At 42.1% G+C, this 13,165-nt stretch overlaps 1 protein-coding gene across 1 annotated transcript; it reads left to right on the forward strand.

Annotated features, from left to right (window-relative positions):
* Positions 1-7,581: 7,581 nt before the first annotated feature.
* LOC111536835 (olfactory receptor 13C7-like) lies at positions 7,582-10,809 on the forward strand. Its single transcript, XM_023203356.1, is given in 3 exon segments — positions 7,582-7,684; positions 9,759-10,661; positions 10,664-10,809. Coding segments are annotated over 3 exon segments (1,152 nt in total).
* The last annotated feature ends 2,356 nt before the right edge of the window (positions 10,810-13,165 follow it).

The raw sequence follows: 13,165 nt of genomic DNA on the forward strand, positions 1-13,165 counted from the left end.
TGTTTTGGGGGAACAGATGTCCCTGTAACTCTTTGCCTCTTGGTTGCTTTTACCCACAAATCTCAGAAGAGAATGCTCCCTAAAGAAGATACATGTGAAGAATGACTACCGGAAAATTGAAGTACTTATGTAATAGAGCACTTTAGCTGTGATTGGACCCAATTAAAATATTGAAACCTAGAACCCAGGGGAAGTGTGGCTTGAGGGGATGGAAGCAGAATGCTGCTGGATATACAAGGAATGATTTTTCTATTTCTCCATTGTTCTAGTCTGAATTCACCTTTGTGAGCAGATGGTTCCTTTGTTTTGGGAAAAACACCCTAGGGTACCTCTGTGTTACAAAAATGTAAAGCCAAGATTCTACTCTTGAAAGGAGGCACTGAAGACACCGTGGGACAGAACTTCATGACCCTGCCCACCTCCCTAGCACAGTGCTTCCCAACCTGTGTCTTGCCATGGAGCACATAGAAAATAATGGGATGTGTAGGCACCCTGGGGTGAGTGGATGAGTCTTTTCATGGCTGAAGGCAATTCACCTGGGGGCTTAGGTCACCACAGGTTCTGCTTAGTAATCCCAGGAGGACTCTGAGCTTCGTACATCTGTAGCCTGTGGCACATTAGCTGAAATGTTCTGCCTGAAGCAGAATGTATCTTCCCTTAGCCCCTGCTGAGAGGACAGTCATGCTCTCTCCTTTGGCTACAGATAATTGGCGAGTTGACCCAAACTGGGCACATTTTCTCTCCAGGGAATTGGAATTTGGACATAGAGACAGCTCATAGTTGGCACAAAGCTCTTGAACTGTTAGACTATGTAAAGAGGGCATGAATGTGGCCCTGTGTCTAGCAAAGAAGAAAAAGCTGGTCTGCAGAGAGAGATGATAAAGCAAATGCACAAAGAGGACCAGACCTACATGAAACAGAAATAAAGGCTGCAATATTTAGGCGAGGTATTGGAGAAGGTTTTTCTTTTATTTTATGGGAAAATTTAATCCTGTAGAAAGAATAACAGGTATTCATCTTCCAGATCCAAAGATGATCTGCTCATGGCTGGTGTGTGTGTGTGTGTGTGTGTGTGTGTGCAATTTTTAAGTTTTTAAATTTTCCTGGGTACACAGTAGCTATATATATTTATGGAGTATATGGGATATTTTTATACAGGCATGCAATGTGTAATAATCACATCAGGGTAAATGGGGTATCCATCACCTCAAGCATTTATCCTTTGTGTTACAAACAATCCAATTATACTCTTTTAATTATTTTTAAACGTACAATTAAATTATTTTTGACTATAGTCACCCTATTGTGCTATCAAATACTAGTTCTTATTTATTCTATTTTTTGTACCCATAAGCCATCTCCACTTCCCCTCTACCCTCTCATCACCATTCCCAGCCTCTGATAACCATCATTCTACTCTCCATCTCCGTGGGTTCAATTGTTCTTTTAGCTTCCACAAATAAGTGAGAATATGCAGAGTTTTTCTTTCTGTGCTGCTTATGGCCAATCTTGTTCTTCTGATAGCCCTGTGGATTATTTCTCCCTCTCCTTAATTATTCTAAAGCAAATCCCAGATGGTAATAACATTCCATCTTGAAATATTTTAGTATTTATATCCAAAAAAGATTAGTACTCTTGTAAAACTATAAAGTGCCATTTAATATTTAACATATAAATCACCTAAAACTCAATAATTCCTTGATATCATCAATTATCCAGCATTTATATTTCCAGAAATGCCTTATAAGTTATTTATTTCAATTTTTAAATTGAACCAGGATCCAAATAACAATATACATTGTGATTTGTCTCTGATATGGTTTGGCTGTGTCCCCACCCAAATCTCACCTTGAACTGTAGTTCACATAATCTCCACTTGTTGTGGGATGTCATGGGAGGGACCTGGTGTGAGGTAATTTAATCATGGGGGTGGTTACCCTCATGCTGTTCTCATGATAGTGAATGAGTTCTCATGAGATCTGATGGTTTTATAAGGGCCTTTTCCCCCTTTTGCTTGGCACTTCTCCTTGTTGCTGCCATGTGAAGAAGAACATGTTTTCTTCCCCTTCTGCCATGATTGTAAGTTTCCTGAAGTCTCCCCAGCCATGCTGAACTGTGAGTCAATTAAACCTCTTTCCTTTATAAATCACCCAGTCTCAGGTATGTCTTTATTAGCAGTGTGAGAATGGACCAGTACAGTCTCTTTCAATCTACATTTCCCCCTCCCTTTTTCTATCTTTCCCTCTATCTCTGTTCCTCCCACCAGCACCCTGCTTTTAGGCTAGATTTTTTTGGAAGGATTAGCTTCTCATTATAGGAAACTATAGAGTTTACCACAGTCTGATTTTGCTGATTGCAGTTCTGTGGTGTCTGTCTTTCTGTTTCCCATACATTGGTGATTAGATCTAGCTACTTAAGTTTTTTTTTTTTTTTTTTTTTTTGGCAGAGTTATGAGCTCATGGCTCCTGAGACCTTTTGCATGATGCTAGTATCTTTGATGACTTCCTGCTATCTGTATGTCAAGATATTACAAGCTCTATATTCACACTTCCTTCCCAGACCTGAAACAACTATTTTGTCTAAGGAGCTCCTTTTTTCCTTTAATGGGGAATGGTATTTAGAAGTATAATCCGGGTGCTAGGGTTACTATTGAGTTTCCCATGGTTTCTAAATGTTTCAGTTGAAAGAGCTATGAAAAAAATATATATAATAATTGAATTATAAGTATGCATGATATATAAATATATATTTAGATTTAGATCAAATACATAAATTATACATACATACAATTCAAATTAACAGCTATAGATTTTTTACCTAGCTTCATTGATTTTATACCTGTATCTCCTTCTTCTATGTACTGTCTCCTCATTCCAGAAATGTTTGGAGATGGCTTTAAGTTATACAAACATAATGATGTCAGGAGTTAACATTGAGCACAGCTTCTGTAAGGGCAGAATTCAATCAAGCTGTCCAGTGGTGTGTGTCTGGGAGTACTGGGGCTGATGATAACAGTTGAGGTGATGATGTGGGCTGTGGGCCCTTTTCTCTCACTTGTTCCTGAGCTTCCTGCAGGAGATCTGAGTCTGGGAGTGAGGCACTGGGTGGCAGTGGGCTAGGAAAGAGTTGCAAGATAAATTCAAGCCTGGAAAGAAAGATTCCAAACTGGAACCTCAGGGCATCTTGCAGCTTGGGAATGACTTTCCTAAATCATGATGAGGGTGGTCACAGGGCCCTGCTCACCAGGGTACTTTGGCAAAGAAGGGCACATGATGCAGTCAAGAAGGAAGCTGGCAGATCACCTCTAAATGGGGTCCAAAGTCCTGAATTCTGCATGCCTGCTCTGCTCAAAATAGACGTTTCCAATATGTAAGAGCCACTTAGAAAAAAGAAGTTTGTTAAATATTTGGAAGGATGGAGTCAAAAACTACATATCTGGGGTCCATGGTCTCCAAGATTTTAATATCATGCTTCCTTACAATTTAAACTGTATTTGTTTATTGATTTATAAAGTATATAGGTATTCTACTGTACCAATATGTTATGGACATTTACAACGTTTACAAAAATAGAAGTTCAAAAAGATAGGACAAATATAATTTTTTTAAAAAAAAGAGCAAACATGGGACAAAATCAGAGGAAAATGAGGGTAGGCCACACATTCATTCATTCATTTATTCAGCATCTATGTATTGAGAGTCAGTTGTGAGCGAGGCCCTATTTTTATACTAAGGAAACATCTGTAAATAATACAGAAAAAAACTTACCTCGGTAAAACTTATATTCTAACAGGAGAGAAATAAGCAATAAACAATTATGAAAATAAATAGGATGTTAGAAATTTTATGGACTCAAGACTGCATAAAGGATAACTGAACACATGCATCTAATTTCATTCCTCCTAAACCCATAAAAACTATAGTCTTTCTTTCTTTCCAATAAAATTCACAAGGTTAAGGAGAAGAAATAAGACATCAACAGTGAGAACATTGTGAAAGTTAGGAAGCAGATGAACTAGTGCTAATTGCCATAACAGATCTGACAGAGCCAAATCCCAAGCCAGAATCTTGGAAAGATAAGTGTCTTACTCCATTTTCTGCTGCTTTAACAAAAAATCTGAGACTGTGTAATTTATAAATAATAGACATGTATTTGGATCATAGTTCTGGAGGCTGTGAAGTCCAAGAGCATGACACTGGCATCTAGTGAAGGCCTTCATGTTACATCATCCCATGGCAGAAGGTGAAAGAACAAGCAAGTACACGAAACAAGGAGAGAAAGGAGGCCAAACTCCTGCAGTAACTCACTCCTGCAATAATGGCATTAATCCATTCATGAAGGCTGAGCCCTCTTGGCTTAATTACCTCTTAAAGGTCCCATCTCTCAGCCCTGTTACCATGGCAATTAAATTTCACCATGAGTTTTTGAGGGGGCATTCAAACCATAATAACTGGCAACAACTAGATTTGTAGCACAGAGAAACTCACTGCACCAAGTACCTCTAGGACTGGGGTGAAGGAAGCACTGCTAAAAAAGGAAGACTAGGTGACAAATATGTAAGAAACAGAGTCCCTACACCCCTTCATTCATTCCATGACATTAGTCAACTATCTCTTGCCCACCCCAACAAAAGTTTTATTCTCTGTAGAGGGTAAAATCATGGCTCTCTGGACTGGCAGAAAACAGCCACAGTTGAGAGCATGGGTACTTTACTCTTTCATGGAGTAAAAAAAATTAGCATAAAAGATCAAAAATCAAAATGGCTTCTGATTGCACCAGAATTACCTTCAAATTCAGAAGGAAGATGATTTCCAATAAGTTCCTAGAATTCCACACACTACTGTGATGATTAATTTTATGTGTCAACTTGACTGGGTCATGGGGTGCCCAGATATTTGGTCAAATATTATTCTGGATATGTCTGTGAGGGGGCACCTGGATGAGATTAACATTTAAATGCATAGATTGAGTAAAGCAGATTGTCCTTCCTAATGTACTAAGCCTCATTAAATCAGTGAAAGGCTTGAATATAACAAAAAGGATGAGTAGGAGGGAACTTTTCCTGCCTTTGAGCTGGGACATTAGTTTTTTCATCAGCTCTCCTGGCCAACCAGCCTGCTGACTACAAATCTTGGGACTTGTCAGCCTCCATAATCAGATAAGCCAGTTCCTTACAACACACACACACACACACACACACACACAATTAGTACGATTCCTCTCAAGAACCCTGGTTAAGACACCCACCAAATTATCAGTCAGGAGGTTAAATAAAAATACGTTCAGACATATAAGATTTCAAAAATGTGTATACAATACACTTTTTCTCAAGAAGTTATTGAAGGCTGGGTGAGTGGCTCATGCTTGTAATCCCAGCACTTTGGGAGGCTGAGGTGGGTGGATCTTCTGAGGTCAGGAGTTCAGAACCAGCTGGCGCCCATGGCAAAATCCCGTCTCTACTAAAAATACAAAAGTTAGCCAGGTGTGGTGGCATGCACCTGTAATCCCAGCTGCTCAGAAGGCTGAGGCAGGAGAATCACTTGAACCAGGAAGGTGGAGGTTGCAGTGAGCCAAGATTGTGCCACTGCACTCGAGCCTGGGTGACAGAATGAGATTCCATCTCAAAAAAGAAAAAGAAGTTATTCAAGAAAGTGCTCTATCAAAATAAGAGATTAAACCAAGAAATAGAAAGAAATTGACAAAGGAAACGGAAGTTCCAACCCATAAAAGAGGTGTAAGGAGTCCCCGGGACAGTAAAAGGAGATCCTGGCATGACAGTTGTACACCCTGCAGAGAAGGCAGCCAGCCCAGAGGCAGCCCTACGACTCCAGAGACAGGCATGTCAAGGGCTCTCATTCATAGTCCCCTGCTGCCTACAGTGATTAATTTGAGGACAGAATGCCCCAGACAGCCTGGCCCACATTCTTTCCTGCACTGGCCTTATCTTGGCCATGCATGTATAAAATGCCCTCTTCTCTCTGTGTGTCTTGCTGACTGGGTTAGCAGAGGACACTCATTCCACTCCAGAGAGTATTCTGCTTTGATCTATTCCCAAGAGTGGGAAGAGGGCCATACTCAGAGCTTAGAAGCCATTACATAATTAATTCTTTTCCTTTATGTAGATACCCAGTACTGGTATCTACATAAAGGAAAAGAATTAATTATGTAAAAAAAGATACCCACATTGGTACATTTATTGCAGCATTATTCACAACAGCAAAGATGCAATCAATCTAAGCATCTATAGACAGATGACTGGATAAAGAAAATGTCGTCTATATACACAATGGAGTACTCTTTAGACATAGAAAAGAAGGAAACCATGTATTTTGCACAACATGGATGGAACTGGCCATGTTGGATGGTTATGCAGCCCGGAAACAGAAAGTCAAATACCAGTGTGTCCACATGGACATGAAGTATGGAATAATTGACACTGGAGACTTGGAAGTGTGGGATGGTGACGGGGGCTGAGGGAGGAGAAATTACTTAACTGGCATAATGTACGTTATTTCGGGTGATGGTTGCACTAAAAACCCAGACTTCACCATAACTCAGTGTATCTGTGTAACAAAGCTTCACTTGTACCCCTTAAATGTATTGTTTTAAAAGCTAGGTTTGTAATTGTTACTCTATTTTTCAAAATGGAACAATCCATTGTACACTAGTACATTGTAGAAGGTCAAACTGTGAAGGAAATGAAGGGAATACATATTAGCTTTCTTTTGCTGCATAACAAACCACCCCACTATCAGCAGCGTGAAACACCTCATTAGTAGCTCACAGTTCCGGAAGTGAGAAGGTTGGGTGAGTTAGGCTGCGCTCTGAGAAGATGTCAGCTTTCAAGCTCATTGCTATTGGTGGCAGAATTCAATTCCTTGTGTTTTTTAGACTATGGTTCCGGTTTCCTTACTGGCCGTCGCCAGGGGTCATGCTTAGCTCCTTGTGGCAGCTCTCTGGTTCTTGTTCGTGGCTCCCTCCATCTCACAATCAAGAAACAGCATGTGGAATCCTTCCCACACTTTGAATCTGCCTTCTCCTTCTGCTACTAACCAGAGAAAACTGTTTTTAAAGGGCTCACTTGATTAGGTCAGACCTCGCTGGATAATCTTCTAATCTTAAAGACAATGGATGTGGAACTTTAGTTACATTGACAAAATCCCTTCACAGCAGTACCTAGGTTAGTATTTGATCACCACACGAAGGGAATTGTGTGATCATGTGGGGATTGTTAAGATTCTGCCTACCACAAAATGATTTCCATAGAAGTCAAAATAATGGTCACTTCTGGAAGGGAGGGAATAAGGAAATATAATTGGATAAGGAAATAAGAGGGGCTTATAAGGTTCTGGAACATCCTGATTTTAACCTGAGTGGAGGAGGGGGACATGGTAGTGTATTTTCTTATTTTTCCTTGAATGGTTTACATATGCTTTTTACACTCTTTTGTATGTATATCTCACAAAAAGAAAAAAATTCAATGCAAGACAAAATGGCTTATGACTATGAATGTGGCATGTACTTGATTCTAGGATTTTTAGAGCTAGAAGACAGGCATGTTCATTTGTGTATAAGACAGGCATGTTCATTTGTGAAACAGGTGGTCAGGACTGCCCAAGGGTGTTTGCTAAACTGAGCAGGCTCTTCTTGCACACCAAGAACATCTGTGGAATGAGAGCTCATCGTATGTGCCACCTACCATCTCCGGTATTAGAATTAAATGGGAAAGGGAAAACTGGAATGTGATTAAGAAACTATAGTGTATCAGAAAACAGTGATCCACATTGAAGATGCTTCTGGTTGCTGCCTGGGCAGTCATAGCTCTCAGTTTTGGATCTCAGAAGTGGAGGTTACTAGATGACAGTGGTAAATCAGCAATGCTCTCACAAATGCACAGATATAGTATGCTCATGCACACACACACACACAGGAAAAGACTGAGCTGGTCGCAACAGGACACCACTTCTGTGATCACCTGCTCTTTTTCAAGTCCACAGCTGCCCTGCCTCTGAAACTCTCTGGTAGAAGCCATGACCAGATTCACTTATGACCCTTTAAAGGTCTGGTCTGGGTAGGAACTGCCTAACAAAACCTATTTGGTGGGATGCAGACAAGAGATCTTCTAGGTCACTGGCTTTCATCCAAACCTGAGATCCTAAACCCTTTGAATTTGTAAATGGCCAAGGGGACTAACCCACAAGGATTTGTCCTGTGTGGTTTCATATTCCCCTAGATCTATCATGGACTCTGGTGACAGTTCTCATGGACTGGGGGTTCTTGTTAATTTGGGGAGGGCTAGGGTGATCCTTCCTCTCTAATACTTTCCAATAGCCCAGTAAAATGGGTAGGAAGAGAGGGAAGAGAGAAGAAAGTATTTCTGGAGAAACTTCAGAGTAATTGGATCACGGGGACATAATCCCAGATGTATAAGAAGTTTCTTGACTTGGTAACTTGAATTTCCAAACTTTAAATGACTTCAGGGACTAGAATAATCCCAATAGCAGGATGAGATTTAAGTGGCTTTGTATGAGCAATGAATGGTTTCTGTGGATTTTACCAAAACACAGAACAAAGACAAGAAAACGTTCACCCATTTCAGGCACTAACTCATCTGGCTGCTGCTTTCTGACCAGATTGGCTATTTTTGGCTTCTGGACTACTCCCAGAGCCCAGAGAAGTAAATTTGAATCAACACATTTGTTGAAAAGGTAAGCGAGCACTTTTAAAAGAATATAGAAACTCCTGTGGGCCCAGCTCCATCCCCGGTGGCGTACCTGGTGACTAAGTGGCACAGGGGGAATTTTGAAGGAAATAGAAAAGGATGTCTCCATGGTGCAACAGTCCAAGAATGAGAAATCCATGAGACCATTTAGTCCCTGGGATGGAATATCTCTGATAATAATCTATTCCAAAGTAAGCATTGGGAAATGAAGTTCCAGAGAAGAAAAAGAACTTCATGATTCCCATGCATTGATTGGTTGGCAAATGCCAGTCCTGTTAATACGTGCTCCAGAAGAGTCTGGCAAGTGAGTGAGTGAATGGACAAATAGCCCAGGGTTCTGTAGATCTCAGAAGTGATCTAGAAAAGAGGAGGCAGAGAGCATCTTAAAGTGCTCACAGGCCGGGTGCCGTGGCTCACGCCTGTAATCCCAGCACTTTGGGAGGCCAAGGTGGCAGGATTGCTTGAGTCCAGGAATTTAAGCCCAGCCTGGGCAACAAAGTGACACCTCGTCTTGACAAAAAATTAAAAATTAGCCAGGTGTGGTGGCACAGGCATGTGGTCCCAGCTACCTGGGAGATTGAGGCAGGAGGATCGCTTGTGCCTGGAGGTTGTGGCTGCAATGAGCTGTATTTGCCCTACTGCACTCCAGCCTAGGTAATGGAGTGAGACTCTGTCTCAAATAATAATAATAATTTTAAAAAGTGCTCACAGAGCAGAATGGTCAGGGATTGGGGATGAGGCGTACCAGTTTTTTCTACCAGTCCTAGGTCTCAAGGGGAAAAAAACATACAAATTGAATATAATATTTCTTGCCAAAATTGAGCAAAGTGAATCATCCACACATGTAACTTGAAGTAAATGTGTGATGCCTGTCTTAAATATGATGAGGAAAATTAAATCTAATCAGGTGACATTTGAAACCTCTCTATGGGGTGGCCAAATACCACCAAGTAGATTTTGATCAAATTTCCTGCATTTTATTTAAAGCAATATAGAGAACCCTTTGAATTGTCAGAGATATTCTCCAATTGCTCAGCAAGTCTGGGCTTCCTCACTGGCTGTCTGGGCACTTTAGGCATCAGAGAATCACAGAGCTGGCCCTCTGAGTTCGTGCAAGTGACATATAGACACCAGGTCAGTTCCAATCAGACCTCCCCTGTGATAGCGTTCGTTCTCCTGGGGCTCTCTGCCCATCCAAAGCTGGAGAAGACATTCTTCATGCTCATCCTGCTGATGTACCTGGTGATCCTGCTGGGCAATGGGGTCCTCATCCTGGTGACCATCCCTGACTCCCGCTTGGACACACCCATGTACTTCTTCCTGGGGAACCTGTCCTTCCTAGGCATCTGCTGTACAACCTCCTCAGTCCCACTCATCCTTAATAGCTTCCTGACTCCCAGAAAAACCATCTCCTTGTCAGCCTGTGCAGTGCAGATGTTCCTCTCCTTTGCCATGGGAGCCACAGCGTGTGTTTTCCTGAGCGTGACGGTGTTTGATCGCTACGTGACCATCTGCAACCCCCTTAGGTACTCTGAAGTCATGAGCAAAGCTACTTATGTGCCCATGGCTGCCGGCTCCTGGGTAGCTGGAAGCCTCACTGCCATGGTGCAGACATCCCTTGCAATGAGGCTGCCCTTCTGTGGAGACAACATCATCAACCACTTCATCTGTGAGATTCTGGCTGTCCTGAAGTTGACCTGTGCTGATATCTCTGTCAATGTGATCAGTATGGGAGTGGCCAATGTGATCTTCCTGGGGGTCCCAGTTCTGCTCATCACTTTCTCCTATGTCTTCATCATTGCCACCATCCTGAGGATCCCCTCAGCTGAGGGGAGGAAAAAGGCCTTCTCTACCTGCTCTGCCCACCTCACTGTGGTGATCGTTTTCTATGGGACCATCCTCTTCATGTATGGGAAGCCCAAGTCTAAGGACCTGCTGGGAGCAAACAGGACCTTGCAGACAAACTCATTTCCCTTTTCTATGGGGTGGTGACCCCCATGCTCAACCCCATCATCTACAGCCTGAGGAACAAGGACGTGAAGGCCGCTGTGAGAAGCCTGGTATTTCAGAAACACTTCCCACAGTGATGGTGGAGGGGTCCTGATGGCTCTGTGCTTCCTGACTGCTCCCACTTGAGAGTCTCAGAGGACAAGATGAAAGACCAAGTAGATCAAAGGTTACATAGGTAATCTCATTACACAGACTCTCATTACATAGAAGGGCTCTGTAGGAACAGGAAACATTTAATGCAACTCCACCAAAGTATGTTCTTGTTTGTCTAACCTTGTAGTTCTCATTCTCCGTGATAGATACTGAACGAATTGACGTCAAGCAAAAGTGACTCTTCACATTTTTATTGTTGGATGAATGAAAACTCTAGTCTGTAGGTCTTTGATTCAATTGCTCCATGGCTTCTTTCTTTGAACATATTTGGCTGCTGCTTTCTGACCAGATTGGCTATTTTTGGCTTCTGGACTACTCCCAGATCCCAGAGAAGTAATTTGAATCAACACATTTGTTGAAAAGATAAGTGAGCACTTTTAAAAGAATATAGAAACTCCTGTGGGTCCTTACTTTTATGTTACCTTTCAAGCTCTTCCTACTCCATATTAAATAACAGTTTTATCTTTCTCCTCATTTTTTTTCTCCTTGTCATATAAATTCTTTAAACTGTTTGCTGAATTTTTCTGTCTCTGTATCTTCATAAATTAACCTGTAGCTTTGTCTCTCTCTCTCATCCTCACTCAGAGTCCTCACCAGAAAATCATTCATGGTCTTGGAGAAGAGAGGGGAGTAAGGAAGGTGTGGCAAAACTGATGCAAGGGTCAAGGGCACAGGCCTCTTTTCTTTTTCCTTTTGGAAGATATCGTTCATCCCTGGGCTCTGTCCTAGATACCAGTGGCCTCTCATGAGCCATCAGAGTAATGCAAAAACCGAGAAAAGTCCAGGAGGATCAAATAAATTGTATTAACCACCTGACCTGGCTTAACCAAGCATGCAGCCAAGTGGCAGCCATCACTTGTTTTCCACTGAAGAATCCCTGAGGCCACATAGTAGTCAGAGGAAGACAGAAACAATGCCCACCAGGGAACATCTAAGAGTCACCCACATGATTGTGAGGAATTCCAAGTCGGCTCCAAATAGTGATCAGTCTAGAAGTCCGGTTAAAAGGATCAGCAGAATAGAAAATTTCTGACATAAACTTTTAACCCCATAGAAACAAACTGACAATTAAAATAAAGATCCTAGCACTTTGGGATGCCAAGGCGGGAGGATCACCTGAGGTCAGGAGTTCGAGACCAACCTGGCCAACATGGTGAAACCCCCATCTCTACTAAAAATACAAAAATTAGCCGGGCGTGGTGGCACATGCCTGTGATCTCAGCTACCTGGGAGACTGAGACAGGAGAATCGCTGGAACCCGGGAGGCAGAGGCTGCAGTGAGCTGAGATCGTGCCACTGCACTCCAGCCTGGGCAGCAGAGCGAGACTCCATCTCAAAAACATAAAAAAATAAACAGCCTTGGCCGGGCGTGGTGGCTCAGGCCTGTAATCCCAGCACTTTGGGAGGCCGAGGCAGGCAGATCACGAGGTCAGGAGATCGAGACCATCCTGGCTAACACAGTGAAGCCTCGTCTCTACTAAAAATACAAGAAATGAGCCGGGCGTGGTGGTGGGCACCCGTGGTCCCAGCTACTCGGGAGGCTGAGGCAGGAGAATGGTGTGAACCTGGGAGGGGCAGAGCTTGCAGTGAGCCAAGATCGCCCCACTGCACTCCAGCCTGGGCAACAGTGTGAGATTCCGTCTCAAAAAAATAAATAAATAAAAAATAAACAAACAAACAAACAAACAGCTTTTGCTGAAAATCAGTTAACGTGGGGAGATGGTGAAAACGTTAAAGAAAATTTTCAGTAGTTTTATCAATGGAATTAAAGAGGCTTTTGAATCAATAAAACAAGAGTTGTCTATAAAAAAAGAGGCTAGGAGAAAAGATATCTGAGCGATAAGAACATTTTCTTGGAAAAAAAGTTCACAATTTTTGAACAAATACAATTCAATAGATAGTATTTAAGACAAATCTTAAACGGAATTTTTAAATTAAAAATAACATTTTGGCCAGGCACGGTGGCTCACGCCTGTAATCCCAGCACTTTGGGAGGCCAAGGCGGGTGGATCACGAGGTCAAGAGATCAAGACCATCCTGGCTAACACAGTGAAACCCCATCTCTGCTAAAAATACAAAAACTTAGCCGGTCATAGCAGCAGGCACCTGTAGTCCCAGCTACTCGGGAGGCTGAGGCAGGAGAATGGCGTGAACCCGGGAGGCGGAGCTTGCAGTGAGCTGAGAACGGGGCCATTGTACTCCAGCCTGGGCAACAGAGCGAGATTCTATCTCAAAATAAATAAATAAATAAATAAATAAATAAATAAATAAATAAATAAA

The sequence above is a fragment of the Piliocolobus tephrosceles genome, chromosome 14 (genome assembly GCF_002776525.5).
Source record: "Piliocolobus tephrosceles isolate RC106 chromosome 14, ASM277652v3, whole genome shotgun sequence".
NCBI lineage: Eukaryota > Metazoa > Chordata > Mammalia > Primates > Cercopithecidae > Piliocolobus > Piliocolobus tephrosceles.